This window comes from Vipera berus (genome assembly GCF_964194415.1).
Source record: "Vipera berus genome assembly, chromosome: 2".
Classification (NCBI taxonomy): domain Eukaryota; kingdom Metazoa; phylum Chordata; class Lepidosauria; order Squamata; family Viperidae; genus Vipera; species Vipera berus.
This window is the reverse complement of record NC_138203.1, coordinates 133804549-133831887: the sequence shown is the minus strand read 5'-3', so window position 1 is coordinate 133831887 and position 27339 is coordinate 133804549. Positions and strand designations below refer to the sequence as shown.

Sequence of the window (27339 nt, the reverse complement as noted above, 5' to 3'; positions counted from 1 at the left end):
CCTAGAAAGTTAGTAATGGGACCCCACAAGATCATAATAAAAAATATTTTAAAATAAAGGAAGCTTGTTATGTATTGTATATATATTAACTATATTATATATTTAAAGGTAAAGGTAAAGGTTTCCCCGCACATGCGTGCTAGTCGTTTCCGACTCTAGGGGCCGGTGCTCATCTCCGTTTCAAAGCCGAAGAGCCAGCGCTTGTCTGAGGACGTCTCCGTGGTCGTGTGGCCGGCATGACTAGACGCCAAAGGCGCATGGAAAGCTGTTACCTTCCCACCGTAGTGGTCCCTATTTTTCTACTTGCATTTTTACGTGCTTTCGAACTGCTAGGTTGGCAGAAGCTGGGACGAGTAACAGGCGCTCACTCTGCTACGCGGCACTCGGGATTCGACCCGCCAAACTGCCGACCTTCTGATCGACAAGCTCAGTGTCCTAACCCACTGAGCCACCGCGTCCCTTATTATATATTTATATGTGGCCTAAAACAATTCTTCACTCAATGCGGCCCAGGCAAGCCAAAAGGTTGGATACACCTGGTCTAATTATACTACTTAAACACAATGGCTATAGCTCTCCATAGCTCCATCAGTTTTTCTCTTAAATCTTGTATTTAGGAAAGATAAAGGATTAAATTTGGGACCTTACATATAAAGCTATCCTATTTAAATATTCAGATAAGCAACCCTACATTCACAAGAAAGGGTTATTAGTAGCAGTTAGCACCTTATTAATAAGTTAGGTGGTTTTGAGATTTTGAAAGATTCCCTTAACTTCACCCTGTTGTTGCCATTTTTATTTTACTTTCTTTTTAAATTCCTCTCACAGAATAATTTCTTTTCTCCTAGCTCCTTGTGAATGTTGGTAGCCTCTGAGCTGTAAGTGAAGTACTGATTGGTTTCTATGAAGATGACATAATTCTTTAAAAGGGAAAATAGGCTGAAGAATGGAAAGAAAAAGAAAAGGAGAGAAAATGGGATGTAAAGCACAACTGAGACCAGTTAAAGAAGTCATCTGAAAAGATCGTCCAGTTACTTTTATTCTTTGGCCGCCTTTGGCTGCAGCTAATCTCATTTCATGCAACACTAACTGCATGAACTGCAAATATTTAACTTCAATGTCAAAGTATTTTCCTGAACCAGGGTAGGCAGCATAGTACACACATGGGTGCAATTTTGGAGATTTCTAGCCTATATCCTAATGTTGCGGGAACTGTATCTATCTTCCCAGGGAGAAGATAAAAATATATAAATTTATATTTATATAAAGTAAGCATATACATTTAATTAAATAAATAATTACAAAATATTCTGAGAGTTGGTGAAGCAAACCCTCCCAAATTTGCTTCCAGGAGTAAGAAGACATTTTATAGTGTCTCAATCTTTAAATTCCAAATCTGTTCACTGCTTCCCAAAAATGGTTGATTCTTCTTTAAAGTCTGCTTAAATATAACAGCATCCATCAAGACGTGCATTGAATAACTTCTAATACAAGACATCTTTTCTTCCTGCCTCTCCCCACCTGGTTGGGTGTTTTTGAGCCATCTCCTTCTAGCAGGTTGGAGAGCAAGGAAAGGTCTGGTAGATGAGTATTGCCATCCTGAAATTATAAGAGAAGTGTATCAGACAATTTCATATCCAGGTTTATAAATGGATATATAGAAGTTTCTGATCCTCCACTTTTAAATTTCCTTTAGATTACACAGTTTTAGCATCACAAATCTCTAGCCATGCTCTACACAGCTGCCAGTTTGTTCTGCCAGCAAAATTAACACACTTAATCAAAGCCTTTCTGTAAATCAAGTGTAAAGTTCAAAAAAAGGCATAAAGGTGCTTCTAGAAAACTGACTCCATATAAAAACACGTTACAAGACAAATCAGAATAACTAATGCCATTGTACTGACAAATTAAAAAGGACAATCATCCAATGCAATTTTGAAGTTGACTTTTTCTAATCCACTTTGATGGGCAATAGGTGATTAGTTGTGTCTGATTCATAGTATCGCATGCATAATGATGCTGGTGTTTCTTCAACAGCATATGTCTTGTCGTTTGCTCAAATCAACTATTTGTTCTATATCTTAAAATCTAAATCAACCTCCCCAACTTGGGTACCCTCCACATGTGTGGACCTTAACTTAGAGAATCCTCAGCCACAGACATCTGGATTGCATGAAGCTAGCCTGGATTCAAATAGACTATTCTATCAGGGTTGGTGATTGTCTAATCCTGTTTTGCAGTGAGGGACTGAACAAAATAGCTTTTGTTTGCACAGGCATGCATTTCTTTGCTCTTACTGTGCCGATTGACTCCTGTGGAACAGCAAAGGGTGCCTCTGCTTGGCTGAGGAGGTCGAGGTCAATACTCTTGCGATCCTCCTGGCGCCCATGGCGCCTTGTCCGACCTTCTGTTTTCCTGAGTGGGCGTTCTCCCCGAGGTAGCCCACCGCCACTTAGCTTGCGTACAGGGTTGGTAAGCCATTTCTTGAGGGTGCTAACTGAGTGGCGGGAAGCAGGGGAACTGGGAGCTGAGCTGCTAGATGCCTGTGGCTGGATTGAGGCCACTGAGGCAGAGATACTGCCATCACTGCCTGCAACCGAATATGGATCTGCGAGAAGAAAACAGAGACAATGAGTGCATCATCACAAATCTAAAGCACCACGGCAAAATATGCAAGTAAATGGGACTCAAGACTGCCCAAATAAGTTATACTTCGTAACCTTTAAGTCCTTACATTAGTTATGAAAGTGTACTCCACGGCATTCCATACATTCTGAGGAGAGAATCATCACTCAATATTGCAGTATCCACGCTGCATGTAAAAATAAGTCCAGTTGTAATAACCTGAGGTAGTAAGATGGGAAATGCCCTTTGTTGTATTTTTTATTTTATTTTTCCTTCCCAAAGCAACCTTCTATTTTGCTGGTTGGTTTATTATCCTATTAAAATACATACTGTCCAGCTTCAAAAAAAAAGTTGCTGCACCATTTGCTCTCATGGTTACCAAGAGATGGATAGCAGAAAGTGGGCCAATTTTGAAGATCAACTAATGAAATGGGTACGAATTACATAATCTTGGAGGCCTCAAAATATCCTTTTATGCTTTGCAGTATTGGGTGATAGGGTTTTTCTTTTGTATCTGAATCAGATTTGAACTGGTGACCGCAATGAAAATTTAGGGTAGTTAAAAGAGCTGGTAGGAATTAGGACCCAGCCTTTTGGAAACAGACCCCATGATACATACTTTAACAACTAATCTGAGGGACATTTATTTATTTTTCAGGTTTACAGAATGCTTCACTTGTATTCAACTCTAAGCAGTATATATGTGCAATCTTCATAACCAGGGTTAAAATCATACAAAACAATCAATACTAATACTAAAAAATCCTAAGTCACCAAGAAAACATTATTTCAATATAAACAGTAAGAAAATCCAATGGGGTATCTGCACATAATTATACAACCAGGTATTAATAGTCTTAATGTCAAAGAGCTGAAGCCACCCTAATTGCATCCCTCTGCATTCTCCAAGCTTATTTGAAATGAATACGAAATTTCATGTTATGCTTTTATGCTTCAAAAATCAGCGCAGGTCCTTATGCATAACACAGCTTCCCTGTATGAACTGCAATATGCTCTACATGGGGCTGCTCTTGAAGCCCACTCAGAAGCTTCAACTGATTCAGAATGCAGTAGTTTGGGCACTGAGGAGCATGTTGGGTTATGCCACGTTACAGCCCTGCTTGCCAGCCTGATTCTGGTTGGGATTCAAAATGCTGGTTACGACCTGTTTATTCCTACGTAGCATGGGGCCTGGTTATTTGTGGGACCCCCTATCTCCCCTGGTGTCTGCCCAGCTGATTTGATCTGACAGGGTTGGCAAGCTCCAAGTTCTTTCAAGTTAAGCAACGTTGTTTATCAGACCTCAGAAGTGTGATTTCTCTACTGCAGTACTGTACCTACCCTGTGGAATAAGGTTCCCCCTGAAATTTGGTGGCTTTCAGCCAGATGGTATTCTGGAAAAGTAAAGACTTCCCATATTCTGGGCTAGGGTGACTGGTGCCCCCTGCTGGGTGGGTGATATGTGTTTTTCTATCTTTGGCCAGATTCACCGTATTGTTTAATGTTCTACAGTTTAATTGTATTGAGTGTATTTGCTATTTTTTTTATTAAATTTGTATACCGCCCTTCTCCCGAAGGACTCAGGGCGGTTAACAGGGCATATATAAATAATACAAAAATTAAAAAGGAATTAAACAAATGCCCAATTAAAAATTACAATAACAATAAAAGCAATAAAAGACCTATTAAAAACCCTAACGTTCCCCATCAGGCCAGACCAGCTAGTTCAAATAAGTGGGTCTTCAGCCCGCGCCGGAAGGAGTGAAGGTCCGATGCCATCCGGAGCTCAACCGGCAGTTGGTTCCATAACACCGGAGCGCCCACAGAGAAGGCCCTCCCCCTGGGGGCCACCAGTCGACATTCCCTGACCGGAGGCACCCTGAGGAGGCCCTCTCTGTGGGCACGCACAGGGCGGAGGGGAGTTGACGCCGGCAGCAGGTGGTCCTCGAGGTACCCCGGACCCATGCCATGTAAGGACTTGAAGATCATAACCAAAACCTTGAACCTCACCCGGAAGACAACTGGTAACCAATGTAGCTCGCAGAGCAAAGGTGTAACATGGGAGTACCGGGAAACTCCCAAGACAACTCTCGCGGCCGCATTCTGTACCAGTTGGAGCCTCTGAGTGGTCTTCAAGGGAAGCCCCATGTAAAGAGCATTGCAGTAGTCCAGGCGAGAGGTCACGAGCGCATGAGTGACCGTACACAGGGCATCCTGGTCCAGATAGGGCCGCAACTGGCGCACCAGGCGAACCTGGGCGAAAGCCCCCCTAGTCTTATTTATTTTGTCTTTTAATGCAGGGCTTTTCAACCTTTTCACCCATTGTACCACTTTTAGGATATGGCAACATCCGAGTACCACCAGTCGCCTAGCAAGGTGTCAAAAACTTGATGACCAAAAAAAAAAAGGAAAAAAGTGATGAAGTACAGGTAGTCCTCAACTTACAACAGTTTGCTTAGTGACTGTTCGAAGTTACGATGGCACTGAAAAAAGTGCCCCCCTAGCCACAGTCGAGCAGGACACCTGCCTGCCTGCCTGCCCAGTGGCGCTCTTCCTCCTGTCCGAGGTTTTCATTGTTGTGAGCATTTCTGTTGAGGATTGCCAGTGGGGGTGGAGTGGGGGGAGTTTGGTTTTATTCCCCCCCCCACCATCTGCTGGGTGGTTACAGCATGTTTTGGTCACTTCACATGACCCTGGGACACTGTGACCATCATAAATATGAATCAGTTGCCAAGCATCTGAATGTAAATCACAAGACCCTGGAGATGCTGCAACATTCCAGCTGATCAGCGCTTCTTCTGGGCTCAGCAGAAGTGCCAGGATCAGCGCCGAGCTCCAGCTGGAGCCTGGTGCTGATTCTGGCACTTCCATTGAGCCCTGACAGCCCCGAAGAAGCGCTGATCCTGGTGCTTCCGCTGAGCCCTGACAGTCCTGCAGCTCCAGCCATCTCTCGCTCAGGCTTGTGCGGTGCTGCCACCGGTTCAGCTCATTCCCCTCCGCCGCTACTTTTCTAGGATGGTCGCGTACCACCTGCCAGGTGCCAATGTACCACAGGTGGTACCCGTACCACTGGTTGAAAAGCCCTGTTTTAATACTTTGAAGGCACCCAGAGTTGATCTGGAAATGGGTGGCACCCAAATCAAATCAAATCAAATCAAAAAATAATGTGCCTTATAGCACATCTGCTTTATATGTATTCTTTGTAAACCCTGTTGGGACAACTTCAATGCCATTTGAAGATGGTCAGAAGTTGCATTATCAATAGTCCCATGTAATTAGAAAACATTTCAGCCTGGTCTGGATAGTTTCTTGTATGACAGAAAACGTGCATATTCATTTTATATATGGCACCCAAAGTTCATTCCTCTCAAATTCAGCATCCAGTCAGGTGAAAAGCCACTGCAAGCGGCAGGTCCCTCAATTTCACTAAAAGCAACTACCATCCCCTGAAATTAAGGACATATGTTGAAGTGAATGGAATGCTTTTGCACTGAAACTGATTCTCTCTTTCCCTCCCCAACCAATATCATGAACAGAATATCTTCTTTTTTGAAGGACAGAGTACAACCACTTTTTTTTTTTAAAAAAGACACAGCCTTTATTTATCTGCAGCTGATGGGCTTAGAGAAACTGAAATCTGAAGCAAAGACAAGAGATTAATATTCTTCTCCTAAATTCTAGTAGTGAGTTGACTTTATGAAATAAGGCTTAAATTAAATCCTTGTTGATGGGTGCAGGTGTTCATTTGTGTGCATTAATATTTATTGAGTATGTATGAAAATGCAATCATCTGGATGAGAATAAAGGCTAAATTTACACAATCCAAGTTCTGTGTCAGGAAGTAGATTGATTGAGCTGTGTACAGCAGCAGTTATGAGATCAGCTACATAACATGTGTGATTTTTTTTTCAAACAAATCCTTAAGTTACTAGCTCAATATCACTGTATTCTGTACAAGACAATAAACATGGGTTGCATTGCAAGCATACTACATAGTAGAATGATTGCATGCAGATCTATGCCAGATTCATACAAACAGATATACCGGTATATTTGAGGTCTAGGGTTTATTTATTGTCTGATGACTGGTTGAATCTATGAATAAAAGAGCATGTACACAGTTTTACTTCCCTGTGCACCAGACCAAAGCCATCAATTAATGTAAAGAAATCAAGTAAAATTCATGCATATGTGAACCATTCATCGCAGATGAATTAATTTTTACCTCACCTTCTTCATGGAACTCGGTGTAATATACACAGTCCTGTCCCTTCTAGTTTATCCTCCATAATTACCATCTTAGATCAAGGGTGGGGAATGATGGCCCCTTTATGACTTGTGGACTTCAACTCCCAGAATTCCTGAGCCAGTTATCCTGAGAGAAGGCTATAAGGAAGTTTCATAACCATATGAGGATATAAATTGAGGTCTCCTTGGCCCTAATTTACATTATAAATACTAGAACATGCATATAAACTGATTCATAAAAGTTCATGGATGTTGTGTGTATCTACTTCGTTTCCATACAAATCCATCACTTAGACTTGGTAATTAAATATTCAGCATGATTGTGTAAATTAATTACTCTATGACAGAAGTCCCCAACCTTTTAGGCACCAGGGACCGGCTCCATGGAAAGAGTTTTTTCCATGGACCAGAGAGTGTGTGGTTTTGTGTGCTGCCTGCATCTCAGAAATGAGGCTTTGCTTGTTTGTGCAGACCGGTTGCTGGCATGCTGCGGCCCGGCACTGGTCCACGGACCGGGGGTTGGGGACCCCTGCTGTATGACATGCAAGAATGATTCAAATATAGCTCCGCCTGAGCAGTTTTTACTGTATACCCCCATAAAATCTGAATTTGATGAAAAGTGATTTAAACGTGCTTTAAATCTGCAAGGGGTTTCTAATCTCCAGATGTTGTTGAACTGCAAGAATCTTTCACCGTGACTATGCTGCTTAGGGATCTTGCACGCTGGAGTCCAGCATATGTGGAAAAAGCAGTTTCCCCACATCTGTTTCAAAACTAATCAGGGTAGTCATGCCTAGCTTCAACAGAAATGTTTGGTTTGGCTACTTTGGCCCATTTTCTGCTTACTCTCATGAAGTGAGCTTGAATGCATGGAATTATATTTGAAAATGCATGCTGGAGAGACAACGATAAATATCTATAAGCAAGCAATATTGTCCCAATGCAACTAGCAAGATAAAGAAGATGATGACAGTCTTGTTTTCAGAAAAAAAATACTGTACTGCAGTAATAACCCATTTAGCCAGGGGCCATAATTCAATACAGTGGCATGGCACCTGCTCCTGAAATAACACTGCCTGCGTCAGGAAATAGAGATGTGTCAAGCCAATGCCACAGGCATCTAAACCCACCTAGGAAGCTAACACAACAGTGTGAGGGGTGTTGCTATGGCAACCAATTAGCTCTGTACATGTCCATGGTCTACTTGGGATGAAGACTTAGGGAAAAAAGAAACAATTTGCACCCACAAAATGTATCATGCAATGTCATTCTTACCTCTGCTGCTTTATTACTCCATGGTCTCAAGCCTATAACTGAAGTGCTGAAATTCGTGTTGACTAAATGTTCTTCCATAGAAAATATTAATTCTAGAGAAAACTAGCAAGTCTAGGACAAGGTTGAAAGCTTATATAAGGATCGCTAATGGACAGGAGAATGTAAAGGACCTCTCATTTGCACTCTAAACTGATAAAAATCAGAAGCAGCTTTAGTGCACTCCAGTATTTTTTATTTATATCTGCAAAGACTCTCTAAATCAAACGACTTTTTTAAAAAAATTCAAACTGACCATCTGGTCCAAGCTTGCAGAAGTATCTATATGTATACATGTGTGAACTACTTTAAGAGCAGTTTATGTAGAATTGTAGATTGTATTTACCTCTAGTCTAGATAATTGTAAATTTGGCTAAGTATGCCACATCTTCAATGAATGCATGTGCTATTTTAACTCCACAAGCCAATTACCTTTTATCCCTAACACACTTTTTTTGAGGTGGGAAAATTTCTAATTTAAACAATTGAGCCAAGACTCTGACGGCTGGTGGAAGTATAAGAGTGACTACAGGGGTATCATTAGTAAGGGAAAGGTCAACATTTTCTCTGTTGCGGAGCTTTTTGAGCATTTTAATAGAAAACGAGTACACAAAGCATTTTAAACATATTTTGTGTTGTATGAGGAATATGATTTAAAAAAAACAAAACAAAACTGTTTTTAATGGCACCCTACCGCATGTTAAGGCTAGCCTAGCATCATCTCTGGCAACAGACAAACCTCCTAGTTTTTCTGGTACGGGAGAACAAAGAAAAAAGAAATGGGGAATCTCTCAAGAATCTACTTGATTGGTGGGGTGCCCTCAAAAAAGGTATGTCAGAAATAGCTGTACAAATCTGTCTTAACCGCACATTACACCAGTCCATTCCCACTGGCTGCTCTCCAGAAGTAAAACAAGAGTAAAGAGTGCAAGAACAATGTTCGTATATAGGCTATATGTTGCTAAATGCCGATCTCCTTCAGATTCCTCCTGCTACTCCTGGGGGTGATGGGGCAACCATTAATATCAGTGGAGGAGGAAAGTGCACAGCACGTTCCTTGGCAAGGCCTGTGTAACTGGCTGCGCCTTCCACCATCTGCTCTTCAGGAGTTCAGTGTACTGGTGGGTGGAGCCATGTGAGGGAAAGAAAAGCTCAAAACACAGGGGAAGAGGATTTCTTTCCACATTTTCTTTTATTCTTCACCAATGTATTTTTCATGGTTTTTTTTTAAAAAAATGGCAATTCTCAACCTATATTACAAAAAAAAGGAAAAAAAGCTGATCCCTAACCCTTTCTTATGAATGGTGATAAAAAAGGACTTTCTGATAAGCAGTTTGGGGTAACGAAGAAAAAGGTTTGGGAAGCCTATGGAAGTATGGGAGTAAAAGCTGGAGTCATGGCTGTTTGAATGAGAACACTACCAGTCTATCTATAAGAGCCTTGGTGGAGCAGTGGGCTGATGCCTCCTTAAGTAACACCAGCTGCCTGCAATTAGTGCAGGTTCGAGTCCCACCAGGCTCAAGGTTGACTCAGCCTTCCATCTTTCCGAGGTAGGTAAAATGAGGACCCAGATTGTTGGGGGCAATTAAGCTGACTTTGTAATAATGCCACTTGGGGGGGCGAAAGCCCTAATAAGCAGGCATATACATAGAATGAAGGCTACTGCTAAGCTTGTAAGCCGCCCTGAGTCTTCAGAGAAGGGCGGGATATAAATGGAATTAAAATGAAAAAAAATAAAAATAAATCTATGGTGGCTGATTCAAACCATGATCATGCACATGGTTTACATACCCAGCTGTGAGGTACAATGTTTCTTAAGAGGTACAAGTCATTATCCAGCTTGGGGGTGGGGGGAGTATAATGGAAGGCAAGCCACAAAAGCCATTCGGCTGAATTTTCTCTTTTTGTGGCTTCTAAGGTTTCCATGTTTTATGGAGACATGTTCTATGTTATTACTTTTTTCACAAATTGCAAAATTTAGAGATGAAACCTTGCTTAAAACTGCCTTTCCGTAGTAGGGATAGTTTGAACTGCTGCGGGAATATGGGACTTTCTGTCCATAAAGAAAAAGATTTTATTTATTTTTATTTTAATTCCATTTATATCCCGCCCTTCTCCGAAGACTCAGGGCGGCTTACAAGCTTAGCAGTAGCCTTCATTATTAGGGCTTTCACACACACCCCAAGCGGCATTATTACAAAGTCAGCTTATTGCCCCCAACAATCTGGGTCCTCATTTTACCTACCTCGGAAGGATGGAAGGCTGAGTCAACCTTGAGCCTGGTGGGATGCGAACCTGCACTAATTGCAGGCAGCTGGTGTTACTTAAGGAGGCATTAGCCCACTGCTCCACCAAGGCTCATGGTAATAAAAAGATGGTAATATTATTGTGTTTGTAATGGAGAGGGCATTCTGTGCCAATTTTCTGAAAACCATTATCTTCCCTCATAAAGCAGCACAAGATATCATCACTGCTTTCAATATTTTTAAGGTAGAGGATTCCAGTGCAGAAATAGAGAGGATTATCTAATATAAGGGCATTTGGCAGCATGAACATAGGTGTCCAGCCAACTCCGGGATCACTAATTGCAGACAATAGCAAATATAATGAGTAAGGTCTTGAAAATAAAATATCGTTATCCCAAATCTCCAGACTTCAAAGACAAAACCGTCAACTTCTTTTTGTGGTATTTGTTTTTAAGTAACTCTAGAATTAATAGCCGGCAGAATCATATTTCAACATGACATATCTCCCCCTTTTTAAGCACGAAAGCTAGTAATTAAACTTAGGATTTCAATTTGCTAAGAAATTCTCCTAAGCAAGCCTCACTGAAATAAACAGTAACTGTGCAATATTTATAAAACAAAAACAAAAAAAACTTGCAGATGGACTGTGCCCTTCCTCTTCTAAAATAAGAACAGCTAGATTCTATCTATTTTATCCACTAATTTGAGTTTCCTCCAACTTAATTTTTTATCTGTCTTCTTCCTACATATTCTCCAGGGGTGCATACTTTCTGATACTTCCTTTTAGATCTTGAAAGAAAATGTATTTAATTCTAAATGCTGAAATAATTTTTGGATATATTCAGTATGACTTAATGGGCAGAGGTGAGTGTAGATAAGTTAAAAAGAAATTTTCCAGCTGAGAGATCCTCCTACCTTTATTTTTTTTTTCTTTAGTTGAGCATAAAGAGACGTGTGCCCCCAAATCCAAAAATGGACATGAGGGACTGGGGGTGGATTGGTGAGATAATCTTGCTGGCTTCCTAATTCTTCCTTTGCTATGGGAAGTTTTATTTAAATGGATCCAGAGTGAAATGCTCACTCCCTAATGCTGCAACCCTACATATTAGCACCCCACAACCTAAATAACAGTAGACCTCAGTTCTCATTAGCTGTGATTTCTAAGGTTTCTGAGAACTGAAGAGTATCAAAGTAGGAAAAAAACTGCTATGCACATTATCCAGCAATATACCCCACCAAATTCCAGAGGTTTACTTCTGAACAGACATGTAGATGACTGCATTACAAAACAAATTACATACCAGAGCACAAAAAGAAATGTTCAAAGTGTCAACGCTGAGAGCATTATCTTTTCACTCAATACAACAAAGTAGCCTGCCTCCGGCAGAACATTTGATGTTATCAATACAGGCAAACAGATTATTCAATATTCACTTCTCTATTATACTTTGAGATCAAAGGGTAGTTATCTTTGGCTTTTCTACCTTGCATTCATTGCCTATGTTCCCCATGCACCAACCAAGATGATTCCATTATACAGGTAGTTCATTGGCATATGTTTCTGGTGCATGTTATCCATTTTAGAAATTCCTGTTTCTAATCAACTGATCCTATGAAAATCTCATAGATCTATTGACCGAGGCTTTAAGGCAGGGTTTCCCAACAAGGGGTGCTCGCACCCCCTGGGGGTGTGAGACGATATTCCAGGGGGTGCGAAAACTTGGGTTTTCAAAATTATAGTGTATATGCATAATTCGTTGCCATTATTTCAGACTTTTGTAAAGGGTGTGAGAATATACCAGAAGTGTTCTAGGGGTGCGGAGTACAGAAAAGGTTGGGAACTGCTGCTTTAAAAGATGGGGGCATTTTTTTGTACATAGAAAATGAACAGAAGGGCCATAACATTTGAATGCTCTACAAACAACTCTGGCATAGCACGAGGTTTTGAGATGACAAGACTTTCACCACCTATAGGCTCTTATATCAAATCTGAGGGAGAATGAATGAATATAAGTAACAATCAAGATATGTTTTCCTCCACTGCAGCTCTAATAAATGACAAGATTTGATTGATGGCAAGCTCCCACAGGGAGGGTCTTCTCAGGGTGCCACCGGTAAGAGATTGCCGGCGGACGACACCCAGGGATAGGGCCTTCTCAGTGGGGGCGCCTGCCCTTTGGAACCAGCTGCCAGTGGAGCTGAGGACTGCCCCCGACCTCCGTTCATTCCGCCGGGGCCTGAAGACCTGGCTCTTCGAGCTCTCTGGCCCAGGCTGAGGATTAATTTTATTTTAACTGGGGTTTTTACTTATACAGGGATAAATTTAATTTTTTTTAAACTTGGTTTTTTAACTTTTGTATTTTGGTTTTTAATTACCCTGTAAACCGCCCTGAGTCCTCCGGGAAAGGGCGGTATATAAATGTAATAAAATAAATAAATAAATAAATAAGATATCCAGAGTTCCTACCTGAGGGAGCTGGGCAATTCAAAAAAGTGAAAAATAAATTATGTATGTATGTATGTATGTATGTATGTATGTATGTATGTATGAATGAATGAATGAATGAATGAATGAATAAATAAATAAATAAATAAATAAATAAATAAATAAATAAATAAATAAATAAATAAGTTAGAGTCATGACACTACAGGGGCAAAAAAAAAGCTTAAACTTCATTCCAGGAAAAGCAATGAAGAAGAGATTAAAGCAGGTTCTCTTAAATAAATAAATAAATAAATAAATACGTTAGAGTCACGACACTACAGGGGCAAAAAAAAAAGCTTAAACTTCATTCCTGCAAGACAGTGCCAACATTTGCTTCTTTAAAGATGTCTTTATTAGGTTCAGTTTATAGAAAAAGTTATTGACATGGGAGGGGAAAGAATAGAGTGAAAATGTGGAAGTTTGCCCAAACTGCCCAAAAGTTCATTTTTTCAACCATAGGGTGAGCACAAGAAAGATTTGCTCCCTGGAGGTAAAGATCATGTTCCTTCCTTCTTTATGTTTCATATACAAAAGGTGAAGTGACCAGGCAGTTGACCAGAATCATAGAGTTGGAAATATTCTCAGATTTCATTTAGTCCAACCTATCTCTTAGAATAACTATGCTGTTTATTTTGGAGATATGGCTACCCAGCTTCTGTTTAAAAACTTTCATTGAAGGGGAGGGCACCACTACATAAGGCAGCCTCTTCCGCTGCTTGACCTCATGAAATTTCTCCTAGCCTGAATGTACTTCCCTGTAGTTTCAATCCAATGGATCTGGCTCTGCTTTCCAGAGAAAACACTCCATCCTATATAGGAACATACTTTAGATATCTGAAGGCTACTATTGAATCTCCTCTATTTTCTCTTCCAAGGTAAAACATATCCATTTCCTTTAACTGTTCCTCACAGGACTTGTTTTCCAATTTCTTCACCATTCTGATTGCCCTCCTCTAAATTCACTTCAGTTTGACCATTACTTTTTTTGACTGTGATATCTGGAACTGCTCACAGTACTCCAACTGGGGTCTGACCTGGGCAGATCAGAATGGGATAGTTACTTTTCATAATCTGAACTCTACATTTCTATTAATACAACATCCCCAAATAGATTTGCCTTTTTAGTAGCAGCAGCATCACGCTTTCAGCTCATGTTCAACTTGTGATCTAGAACATAAGCAATGATCCCACTGGGTTTCAATGATGCCCATGATATACCCATACCCATCCTCCTGTGTTAGTATTTCAGGTTCTCCATTTATTTCCCACCCTCTACATAGCGGTGAAGAAATATCTGAAATTGGGAGCAGCATCCCCACTACTGATTTATTAGTACAGTTTTCTGCCAATCTCTGAGGCTCACCTCTGTTCTCCTGCTTCTTCCTTTATCTCCTGCATTGTTGGTCTTTGCAGGTCTATTCAGTTCTGGCCTTTTATCAGCCTCTAAAATGCCTCTAGAACATTGGCGATAAACAGGTTACTTCTCTGCATCTGAAAACACCGAGCTGCCTTAAGTGCACAAAGAAAATACAACCTAATGTTAAAGGTAAAGGCAAAGGTTCCCCCGCACACGCGTGCTAGTCGTTTCCGACTCTAGGGGCTGGTGCTCATCTCCGTTTCAAAGCCAAAGAGCCAGCGCTTGTCCGAGGACGTCTCCATGGTCATGTGGCCGGCATGACTAGACTCCAAAGGCACACGGAACGCTGTTACCTTCCCACCGGAGTGGTCCCTATTTTTCTACTTGCATTTTTATGTGCTTTTGAACTGCTAGGTTGGCAGAAGCTGGGACGAGTAACAGGCGCTCACTCTGCTACACGGCACTCGGGATTCGACCCGCCAAACTGCCGACCTTCTGATCGACAAGCTCAGCGTCCTAACCCACTGAGCCACCGCGTCCCTTACAACCTAATGTTACCCACTCCCAAAACATGCTATTTTGAAAGCTTGTTCTGCTACACCTAAAGGCAGGGCTGGCCCAGCTTTAGAGAGATCCATAATGGAAGCTCCTGTAGAGAGTGAGAATATATTGATCCATCTGGTCTCTGACTCAATACTGCCTAAATAGCATTGGTAGTCTAAGACCTCAGAGGAAAGGAAGAATTTTTTCAGCTGTGCTGTCTGAAATTCCTGAACTTGAGAGCTTCTATATATTCTTCAATATACACATTATTTCAGAGTTATGGACCCATCCCAAAAGGATAATACAGAAAAGGAAAGTGTTAGCAATGTCTGTGATCCAAGAGCAACAGTAAAAAAAGAAATATATATTTCTTAAGGATTCATTTTAGACTTAGGATTCTTGCCTCATTTAATTCCATTCTAGACTGCAATATATTTGTTGCATAATCTTAAATATCACAGTTTTCCCCAAGAGAATTCTGGAAATTGCCGTTTCATGATACTAATGAGACTTCACAGTTAGAAATGTCTAATCCTAGTCACGCACCGAGTTTCCCAGAGAAGAGGGAATTCTTATTAAAATGCATTTTTCTAATTTTTTTATCTGTATTACCCCTACCAAACATTCTAATCCCCACTTAAAAAAAGAATAACAACATAGGCTTAAGTTGGTCATTTGATTCACAAGACCTACATAATTAATTCACCCTGCGAAGTTCCTAATAAAATTGATTTGCAGTTTGCTGAGAATAAAAAGAACAGGTGGCAGAAGGGGGGAGGAAAAAAAACTTTATAAAGGGCTCATAACATTTTACGTGAAACAGACAATTCTTATTGTGATTGAAACAGTTAACTGGGTTCTTACACGAATCAGCACTTGCGGCCAATATCAGACTGGCTTCAGTGAGCACCGGTCATGTCCCAGAAAAAGGTTCACTGTCAAATCTTGGAGTCCTTATTCCTGACATTGTCTATGTTTTATTTGCATAATGATAGCACTAAAGAGGTTCTTTCTTCTTTGTGGACTGTGGGAGGTAGAGGAGGAAAAAGGCATAACAAATCGATGCAGGTGATGGAAGAAACATGGGACAAACTCTCATGTACATTAGGTAAGCACAAAATGCCTGACATTTCCTTTACTATTTCTTTTTTTAAAAACAGAATGTTGTTTTAAATCTACATATATTTAAATAGCAATAGCACTTAGACTTACATACTGCTTCATAGTGCTTTACAGCACTCTTTGAGCAGTTTACAGAGTCAGCATATTGCTCCAAACAATCTGGGTTCTCATTTTACCGACCTCGGAAGGATGGAAGGCTGAGTCAACCTTGAGACGATCAGGTTTGAACTGCTGGCAGTTGGCAGAAATAGACTGCAATACTGCATTCTAACCACTGCATCATCAGGGCTCCTTAACTTGAGTAGGAGGATGATAATGATTAATGAGTATACCTGTGTTTTTTTCTCTTTCCAGGGTATGACAGTTCAGCCTAATATAGGCATCCCATAGTACATGGGTTTTTTTATTTTATCAATTATATGAATTGTATAAGCAGGGCTTTTTTTGTCATAGAACGCTCAGAATGGAGTTCCGGCACCTTTTTTGGATGGAACCTTGTAGGGTAGGCAAGGTGGGCTGTATGACATGTGTGAGTTCCGGCACCTTTTTCTTTTACAAAAAAAGCACTGTGTATAAGGGACGCGGTGGCTCAGTGGGTTAGGGTGCTGAGCTTGTCGATCAGAAGGTCGGCAGTTTGGCAGGTCGAATCCTGAGTGCCACATAACAGAGTGAGCGCCTGTTACTCTTCCCAGCTTCTGCCAACCTAGCAGTTCGAAAGCACGTAAAAATGCAAGTAGAAAAATAGGGACCACTACGGTGGGAAGGTAACAGCGTTCCATGCGCCTTTGGCGTCTAGTCATGCCGGCCACATGACCACGGAGACGTCCTTTAACAAGCGCTGGCTCTTTGGCTTTGAAACGGAGATGAGCACCGGCCCCTAGAGTCGGAATCGACTAGCTCGCATGTGCGGGGGAACCTTTGCCTTTACCTTTACCTATGAATTGTATTACTGGTGTCACAGCCATAAGCTAACAGAGAATCAAAGAGGTAGAAAGAAAAGCACAAAGAAAAGGAATCACCAACAAAAGGCAGATTTAAAGAAAGAAATGTGGCATTTAACAGTAAATAAGAAAGAAAATAGTCATGCCAGAGAGTCAAATAAAACATCCCACATCTGGAAGAGCTGAAGATTGTTGCAATTAAGTTAAGAGAGAGTACACGGAGCACTGGATATAGAATAGAAGGCCTGGACTCAAATCCTTGTTCTGTTTAACAAGTTGTTAGCAAATATATTCTCTCAATCTTCCCATGTGGGAATGATTCTGATTCACCTCACAAGTATGTTGAAAAGGCAAAACAGATGAAGACTAAATTATTTCTGCATATTAAAAGCATAATGTAGCTAACCATCAAACCCTAACGGCACAGCAAGCCATGAATTTAAGCTAGTTGTAAGCTTTGTTTTAATCAAAACAATGAATAAAGAAACTAGTAATCTAGGCAGCCTTCTCAACTCTGGCGCCTTCCAGATGCTGGCTGAGGATTCTGGGCGCAGTAACCCAAGCACTTCTGAAGGGCACCAGTTTGGGGAAACTGCTCCAGTAAAACATAATCAAAAAAGCTCAGGTACATGGATTTAGCTTCAAAGTGACAAATCTGCACTTTTCTGTAAAATTTGCTACACTCTGAAGCTTTTTGAAGCAATTGTTATATAGAATATTAACTCTCTGATCACCTTGGCAAATCTCACTCCTGTGATCAGATGATTTAGAATCTCATACAAAATACGTCCTTCTTGCTTTAACAGAGTCTTCCACATGTTGCACCACCTCCTCCATTGTCCCCAGACAGGCACTAATTAGAGATGATAGCTAGGCATCATGGGTGACATTGTTCCACACATCTGGAAGGCATTAAACTGAAAGACTGGTCAATAGGCTGAGGCCACTCACAGATTGGTTCACCTCGTAGTCTGCTTTCTTTCTGAGGTTTTTTTAGAAGACAGTATATTACTGTCAAAGGTGATACTTGAGCTGCTCACCAAGAATGGAACATTTTTCCCCCCCATTATTCAACTGGGTTTGAAAAGCTGAGCAAGGTCTACTAGCAGATCATGGCCAGAAATCCCATTTGTTCTGTGCATAACTGGAATCAGGCAGAAAAATGAAAGAATGTTCAGAAGGAGAACAATTGTCTCAATCATCCCATCCAGCCCCTTCTAGGGTAGCTGCTTGCATGAGGCATTTCCTGCAGAAGGAGCCTGTTGAGTAGGAAATAGAACAACCTGCTCATACCACAAGCAGCAATGAAATGTGCATAAATTTCTAAGACTTCCAAACAAGGGGGACACATGCTGAAAAGATGCAGTCATTCGGGGAAGATCATCCCACATTCCTATAGGTCTATCCTTTCATTTTCTTTTTTGTTTTTGCATTAACCACATCTTAGGTGCTATGAAAGGAATACAAGCTCCTATTCCATTTGTTTCCCCCCCCCTCTTTTACTATTTGTCTCAATAAGTGGCAGCATCTTCTTGGCTGATTATGTCTGGGTTTGGAAACTAAACAGGGTTGGTTAAATAATTAGATGAAAGGCTATTAAAGAGTTAAGGGCAATAACCAGATTGGAAAGTTATGAAAACGTCCAAAAATGTAGACATGAAAATCCTCTTCTATACCAGGGGTCTTCAAACTTGGCCCTTTTATGACTTGTGGACTTCAACTCCCAGAATTCCTAGCTGAGGAATTCTGGAAGTTGAAGTCCACAAGTCATAAAAGGGCCAAGTTTGAAGACCCCTGTTCTATACTATTGCCAAAAAAAATTATAAGGTCATACTCATGAAGTCAACTGGAGCTGAGCTCACTCAGAAGATGTTATCTTACCTTTTTTTTGTCAAGGAAGATAATTTGCTCAACTTCTTAGTCGAGCTGGTCAAGATGTCGGTATCACTTCTTTATCTTTTTAAACTATGACTATGTCCATGCAGAAGACAAAGCAGAAAGGAACTCTTGTAAAATGAACGAGCTTAGCCAATGACAGAGATGGGCAGACTACAGTTTAACAAAATTTTCAGCCCAGAACATACCTATAAAACTTTATCAGATATTTCAGGTAAAAAAATAAATAAATACAAATGAAATCTAAGCACAGCTAATAAGTTTCAGGGAACTGCAAATCCAGATTTAGTCTAAATGTATCTTCAGAAGTTGTTGCATTTTTAGGTCCCAAGTCCCACCTGTTTTTTAGACAAACCTGACTATTCCTTTTGCCCCACCCTCTAAAATCATACTTTCACCATTCTCCGTATTTCAGATAACAGATGATGTATATGTATTGTTTTTAGAGCAATGTTGTGCTTACAGAAAAAATAAACATCCATACTTTATTCTTTAGCTCAGGGGTGTCAAACTCAATTTCATTGAGGGCCGCATCAGCATTGCAGTTGCCCTCAGGGGGACAGGTAGGTATGGCCAGGGTGGGCGTGGCCTACTGGGTGGGCGTGGCTAGAGTGCGTATGGCCTACTGGGTGGGTGTGGCCAGCTCTACATCGTTCGCATCAAGGGTGCCTATGGGGGCCTGGGCAGGAGCGGGACAGATCTGAGGGTCTCTGGCAGAAGGAGGGTCTCTGGGCCAGGGCCAAGGCAGTGGGGGCCGTTCCCTCACTGTTTCCAGGATGGCTTCGCGGGCCACATGAAACCAGTTCGTGGGCCGGATCCAGGCCCCGGGCCTTGTGTTTGACATGTCTGCAGCTTATTGGCTAATTCATAATACCTTGAAGGAAGCCTCAAGAATGTTTAGCAGTATAGAGTCACCCCTGGTTAATAATAATAATAATAATAGTAATGATAATAATAATAATAATAATAATAATAATAATAATAATAATAATGATGATGATGATGATGATGATGATGATGGTTACAAATACCTAGGCATACTGGAAGCAGATAACATTTTGAATGGAAAAGTCAAAAAGTCAACGCAAAAGGAATACATCAGGAGAGTCCGCAAAATACTAAAATCAAAGCTGAATGCTGGAAATATAATTAAAACCATTAATACATGGGCAGTCCCAGTGATACACTACCCAGCTGAAATTATCAACTGGACTTTGGCTGAATTGGAACACCTAGACCGGAAAACACGTAAACTTTTGAATATGCACCACGCTCTACATCCACGAAGTGACATCAACAGGTTGTACCTGCCAAGAAGAATAAGGGGCAGAGAGCTACTGCAAATCTACCAAACTATAGAAGAAGAAAAATGAAGTTTGAATGACTATGTAAATCAAAGTACAAAAAAATTGCTGCGGGCTATGAAAACAGAGAAGCTATGAAAACGGCTGGATGACAGATTAAATAAATGGAAAACCAAAGCTTTGGATGGACAGCATTTGAAAAACATTGAAGGAAAATGTGATAACAACTTGACATGAGCATGGATTAAGATGGGAACTATCAAGAAAGAAACAGAAGGCTTAATACTGGCTTCTCAAGAACAAGCACTACAAACTAATGCCATGAAAGCGAAGATACAAAAATCTATTGACAATCCAAATTGCTGACTTTGCAACGACAAAGTTGAAACTGTTTCACATTTAATATGTGAGTGCAGCAAAATCGCGCAAACTGATTACAAAGCTAGACATGACCGAGTTGCTAAACTAATTCACTGGGCATTGTGTAAAAAATACGACTTGCCTGTGTCCAAATAGTTGTGGGAACATAGGGTGGAAAAAGTTGTCGAGAATGACAGGGTGAAGATCTTGTGGGACTTCCAAATATAGACAGATCGCCATTTGGAACACAACATGCCAGATATCGCAGTCATAGAGAACTGAAGTGTACAGCTGATTGATATCGCTGTACCAGGAGATGCCAGAGTCGAAGAAAAAGAAAAAGAACTGGAAAAAATTACGAAATACTGTGACCTGGCCATCTAAACTGCGCGATTATGGATAAAAAGTGTAACAGTGATACCCATTGTCATCGGGGCACTGGGAACTATGTCCAAAAACTTTGCAAAATACATCAGGAAATTGCAGCTTCCTGCAATAACTCCAGCAATGCTAAAAAAACTGCGCTACTTGGAACATCTTACATTTTAAGGAGATACCTGGTTGATACCTAGGATGCTGGCAGCAACCCGTGTCAACCATTAGTGCCAATCAGTTTGAGTGTTCAGTTGATTGAGTTTCATGTTTTATGAATAAAAGTTTTTGTAATAATAATAGCAATAATTATAAAGTTGGAAGGGACCTTGGAGGTCATCTAGTCCAACCCCTTGCTCAGGCAGGAAACCCTGTCCTATACTATACCTGTGCATTCGGTTTTTCTTGCTTAAATGTAGAACCTTACTTTTTTCACGATTGAATTTCATTTTGTTAGATAGCACCCAGTGATCAAGTCTGTCCAGATCCTCCTGTATCTTAAGCCTATAACTGCTGGAGTGTTGGCTATTCCTGCCAGCTTGGTGTTGTCTGCAAATTTGATGATTTCCCCATCTAACCCCTCATCCAAATCTTTGATGAAGATGTTGAAGAGCACTGGGCCCAGAACAGAGCCCTGGGGCACCCCACTACACACTTCCCTCCATGTAGATGCAGTTCCATTGAGGCCAGTCATCCAGCTACGAATCCATCTCGTGGTGATGCCATCTAACCCACATTTTTCTATCTTATCAAGTAGTAGGTTGTGATCTACTTTATCAAATACTTTATCAAATGTTTCTTTGCAAATTAGCGGGAGTAATTGCATGCAGGTTTCCATATAGGCATACTTGAAGTAACCGGATACAATTTAAAAGAAATTACTTCTCCAAGTATGATAACAGGTACCTGAGCCAAATCAGAAACTGCTTGTGATGCATGGAGAAGAACAATAAATCTGGTCCTATGCTACTTCAACACTCCCAAAGACAGCATGTGCTTGGTTCATCTGTACTACATACTTAATTTTCTATTTGTGGAAAACAGTACAGCCTTCTACTACTGTTGAAATTGTGCATTCCAACAACAACAGTGCTGAAAGTGCCACCAGTGGAACTGGCATCATGGACGGAGGAAACAATAGTGAATGGAGAAGAAGGATGAGATCACTGTGAAAGCAGGTGGAGAAAGCAGACTGCACTGTGGGAAAGCAGCCAAGGGAAGGAGCTCTCTCAGTAACTTGTTACAAAGTTTGTGTCACCTCTACAAAAACATAGCATACCTACTCATCAGCAGTGTTACGCAGTATTTTTACCCAATGATGTAGCGCTAAGTCTGTCAGACCTGCAGCAGAATCTGGCACCATCCATTGGTCTGGAGAGCAAGCACCACCACCAGGAAGCCACTGTTCTGTACCAGCCTGCTACCGGCCCTGCAGAAAAGGCAGGGACAAGCCCTTTTACAAGAAGGCAAGAGGCTGGAATTACGCCTGCCAAATTTATTGCTACAAAAACAAATAGAACAAGACACGAACCAAGAAACAGGAGCTTTTCAAGTGGTTGCCTTCAGCAAACCAGCCCTCCCACGCATTCCCCCTTAAATACAGTTCAGGGCGTGGCTTCTCTCTGCCTCCTTCCGAGGAGCCCCATTGCCTTCCTCTGTTTACTCCTGATTGACTGCCTCCTGCGTCGGGCGTCCTTGAACAGGGCCAGCTGTGGGTCATCTTCATCCACGCTGTCAGGCTCACACAGCTGGGTCTGCGTCGTGACCAGGTGAGAGGGGCCTGGCTGAGGGCTCTCATCAAGCTGTCCAACCCCCTCAGCAAGCTCTTCAACACCCCCCTCCTCCTCCTCCTCTGAGTCGTCCGACCCAACTGCCGAACCCACAGGCTGACCCTGAATCACAACAGCCACATCCCAGAGACAGTGTCCTTGCATAGGGGACATTAATCATTGGTTGAAGAAAGGTATTGCTACAGTAGTCGGTTATTTACTCTGCTCTCCCCTTCACTTTCCACTTAGTTTTCCTTTTGTATCGTGTCTATCGGGCTGTGAACCTGTATTTATAAGTATTAACTAATGGTATCAAATGATAACAGTAGTTGAATACTGCAGCTAACAGGATTAACCTAAGGCCATCAATTAGCTGAAGAAAAATTCAACCTCAGGACTTACAGATCCATAGCTCAATCACTGGTATCAGTGGGAAAGGTCCATCCGAGAGCTAAATACAGCTTTGAAAGGGAGGGATCTAATTAGGCTTTTTGCAAGGAAGAAAGGGTTTACAAAAACTCTTCCTTGACAAGCTTTCATTAGTGCTCATCATGGCTATTACTTATGGGAAAATAAATACTGGACATATCATATGCAAGCAGGACTTTAGCATTATTTTTTAGCTCACTTTTAAGGGTGTTTTCATGCCAGGAAAAGCCTCTCTGTTTAATTTTCCTGCGGTGGGATGATATTAATAGGACAGCAAAATCAACCAACCAACCTAAAATAATATTTTTTTAACTACAGGAGCAATAGGAGGAAAGAGGTTTGCTTTCAGGCCTTATAGCCCAAGTTCAAAAACTAATTCTTCCGCACCAATAGTTAAGGAACAGAATTGACTCTCTCAAACTCACATACTGTAGAAGAACAGAATATGTAGCTTAGAGTATTTTTCTGCTTTCTCTATCTTTTGCTTGGGCATTTTCTCTTCAGATAATTAATCTTGAAATGGAGTAGCTTCAGACACTCCCTACTTAAAATGGCTATAAGAATTTGCTTTGGTAAGGAATTCTGCTTCCCCCCCCCCAATGGTTTCTAGAGCCAAATGTTACATGTATTTCGGGAAGCAACTCGCAGTAGCTGGAAAATTCACAGTTTCACCACTTATGCATATGCCTAGTACATCTGGTGGGCAAATGTTTGATGAGCTGGCTACTGGCCCTGTCCAACAAGGCAATTCCTATGCGTCATACACCACCAGAAGGGGAGATGGGTAGAAGCACATCTCAGATTCATGCTAATATTATTTACACTGGCAAATCCTTATTCATCCTTGCACTACAGCAGACATGTCAAACACAAGGCCCGGGGGCCAGATCCGGCCCGTGAAGTGGTTTTATGCGGCCCGTGAAGCCATCCTGGAAACAGTGAGGGAACGGCCCCCACTGCCTTGGCCCTAGCCCAGAGACCCTCCTTCTGCCAGAGACCCTCAGATCTGTCCCGCTCCTGCCCAGGCCCCCATAGGCACCCTTGATGCCAATGATGTAGAGCTGGCCATGCCCACCCATAGGCCATACGCACTCCAGCTGCGCCCACCCAGTAGGCCGCGCCCACCCTGGCCATACCCACCCGTCCCCTTGAGGGCAACCACAATGCTGATGTGGCCCTCAATGAAATTGAGTTTGACACCCCTGCACTACAGTATCTCTTGACATGACTTTGGAAGGAGAGTAAGGAAAATTTACTTATTTATAACATTTTCTGTTCCTGGTTTCCGTCATTAGAAACAATCACAAAGTAATGAGAGAAATAATTCTTCCCTAGTCATTTAGGTCAGGGGCGGCGAACTATGGCCCTTTTATGACCTGAGGACTTCAACTTTCTCAGGAATTCTGGGAGTTGAAGTCCATAAATCATAAAAGGGCGACTTCTGATTTAGGTACATGACAAAGAACTCAGTGTTACTTAAAAGCTCGCACAACCATCATTGAAAACTCATCTATCACCTTGTTCTGTCTTTTAAGGTTGATTTGAGGAACAGCTCTGCTTGCAATTGGTTGTTTCCACAACACACAACAGTTTAGAGCCAAGTCAAATGGCGGTGCCTGCTTGCTATGAACTAAACAGACAAATACATTTCCACAATAAGATGGGACAAACTCTCAGAGAAACAGTGGCTGCTGCTAAACAATAGGGTTTTGAGCACTAATCCTTAGAATGCAGGATTGTTTTCGAACCATGGAGTAAATACAATTAATTTCTATGATAATTTAAGAAGACGAAAAGATGAGGTATAGGTAGTCCTTGACTTAACCATAGTGAGTTTTGCCCCATTTTACAACCTTTCTTGCCACAGTTGTTAAGTGAATCATTGTATTGTTAAATTAGTAATACGGTTGTTAAATTAATCTGGCTTCCCCATTGACTTGCCTGTCAGAAAGTTGCAAAAGATGATCACATGACACCACCACCACCCTGGACACTACAACCATTATAAGCACATGCCAGTTGCCAAGCACCCAAATTTTGATCACATAACCATAGGGATGCTACAACAGCCGTACGTGTGAAAAAAGGGTCATAAATAACTTTTTTCAGTGCCATTGTAACTTTGGTCACTAAAGGAATGGTTGCAAGTCAAGGACTATCTGTACCATAGAGCTAATTCCATATTCATCCCAATTACTAATAATATCTAAGTCTGCTCTCATGTGAGATAATAATATAATATAATATAATATAATATAATATAATATAATATAATATAATATAATATAATATAATATAATATAATATAATATAATATAATATAATATAATATAATATAATATTATAATATAATATAATATAATATAATATAATATAATATAATATAATATAATATAATATAATATAATATAATATAATATAATATAATAATATAATATAATAATATAATATAATATAATATAATAATATAATATAATATAATATATTAATATAATATAATATAATATAATATAATATAATATAATATAATATAATATAATATAATATAATATAATATAATATAATATAATATAATATAATATAATATAATAATATATATGTGTGTGTGTATGTATAAAATATATTTCAGTAATTTGATCTTCTAAAACAGGAGTTCCTAAACATTTTGCCATCACATCTCCCTTTAATATAACTTTAATGTATATAACTCCTCTAAAAATCCAAACACCAAACCAAAATGAATGCAAATGAACAATGAAAACAACATAATGAAAATTTGGGAAAGGTGTATTGATTGTAACAATGTAGCTATTTTTCAAATCTCCCCTGGACTCTGCACTTCCCCACGGGATGTATATCTCAATCTGGGAAACCCTGCTCTAACAGATCAATATGAAAAAGGGTACCCACTAAAACAAAAAAAGGAGACAAATTTAATCTACAATTAAGATGAGAAGGAACTTGCTTGGCCAATTCTGAACCAACAAACTAAAGGAGAAGGACAGCAATCAAACAATTTAACCTTATGGTGAGTTGGGCAGCAAACAAATTCAATACATAAATAAAAATAATTGCTGTATTCATGGTTTTTTTAATCACCTAATGACATTAAGCAGTGTTATATATTCAAGAACCCTTAATAAGGTGTTTGTAACTTCCTTTTGCACATGTGCACCATCAATGCAGTTAAAGAAAGCTGAACACTTACAGGTAAGTGAAGGATTCTTATTCATTTTTATAACTGCAGTTATAAAAAAGAGGAACGGCTGAAATTATACTCAGAAATTATTTATATTGAGAAGTTGGGGTATAAAGTATATAGTGCTCTTGGCACTGATGCTCGACAGCAGGGGTCCCCAACCCCGGGTCCGTGGACGAGTAGTGGGCTGTGGCATGCCAGCAACCGGGCTGCATGAACAAGCAAAGCCCCATCCACGGGATGCAGGCAGCACACAAAACCACGCCCTCTCCGGTCCGCGGAAAAACCTTTCTCCACAGAACCGGTCCCTGGTGCCCAAAAGGTTGGGGACCTCTGCTCTACAGAGTTTTTGTAGAGACACTATGCCAATGAACATATTTTGACCCAGAAGACATTTATATACTGGTTCGAATCTTCTCCTTAGTCCCCAGGCAAGAGTTTGTTTTTTTTAAAGATTCAGAGAGGGGTAACATTGATGATTCCCTCATCAATTTATTTTTTTCCTCCATGGTTTATTATCCACTGACATCAATAGCCCAAGAAGCACAATTTTATCTGTTAAGTTTCTATCCCACCCTCCTCACTATCCAAAGCAAACCTGGGTGGCTTACAATTATTAAACTAACCCTTGGATTTAAACAATATTGATGAATTGTCACAGCTGATCATTTCAAAGAGCTCCCCCTGCGTTTTTAGGGCCTGAAATCATTGCTCTCGTTTCCACCGTGCTCCAAGAATACAAGGCCGGCTCAAACACTTCACTAATATGACAACTTGAATTCTTGACCTGCCCTCCTCAACGTCAAATTCCACTAAGGGAAACGTTTGGATTGATGATAAATTTACCATTCTAGACTTCCTGGTTTAGTTCCCTATTTTTCTGTTAGGAGCTGAGGCAGGATGCCTAAGTGCACACGGGCCCCTTCTCCAGAATGGGATCTAAAATCCCATTCTGGGATTCCTCAAACCTCAAGTCTGCTTGAAAAGCCACCCTGAGTCTGACCTGAGTCTTCCTGCTCTCCCAGTGCAGCGCTCCGTTCTTACCATGTGGAGGAGAAAACGTCACTGTGCACCAGCTTGAAGCAACTATCTTCTTTTTATTCCTTACTCACTGACAAGGATAAAAGCACT

The 27339-nt window shown here is 40.7% G+C and overlaps 1 protein-coding gene across 3 annotated transcripts in view; it reads right to left on the bottom strand.

Moving 5' to 3' along the window:
* Nucleotides 1-27339, bottom strand: part of ARHGEF25 (Rho guanine nucleotide exchange factor 25) — a gene marked incomplete at its 5' end in the record, with an annotated part of 100817 nt that overhangs the window by 31162 nt on the left and 42316 nt on the right. For all 3 annotated transcript variants that reach the window (XM_081316591.1, XM_081316590.1, XM_081316592.1), the window contains 2 exons: nucleotides 1522-1599; nucleotides 2298-2608. In XM_081316591.1, the coding sequence (XP_081172717.1) occupies nucleotides 1522-1599; nucleotides 2298-2608 (389 nt within the window). The remainder of the gene's footprint in view (nucleotides 1-1521; nucleotides 1600-2297; nucleotides 2609-27339) is intronic.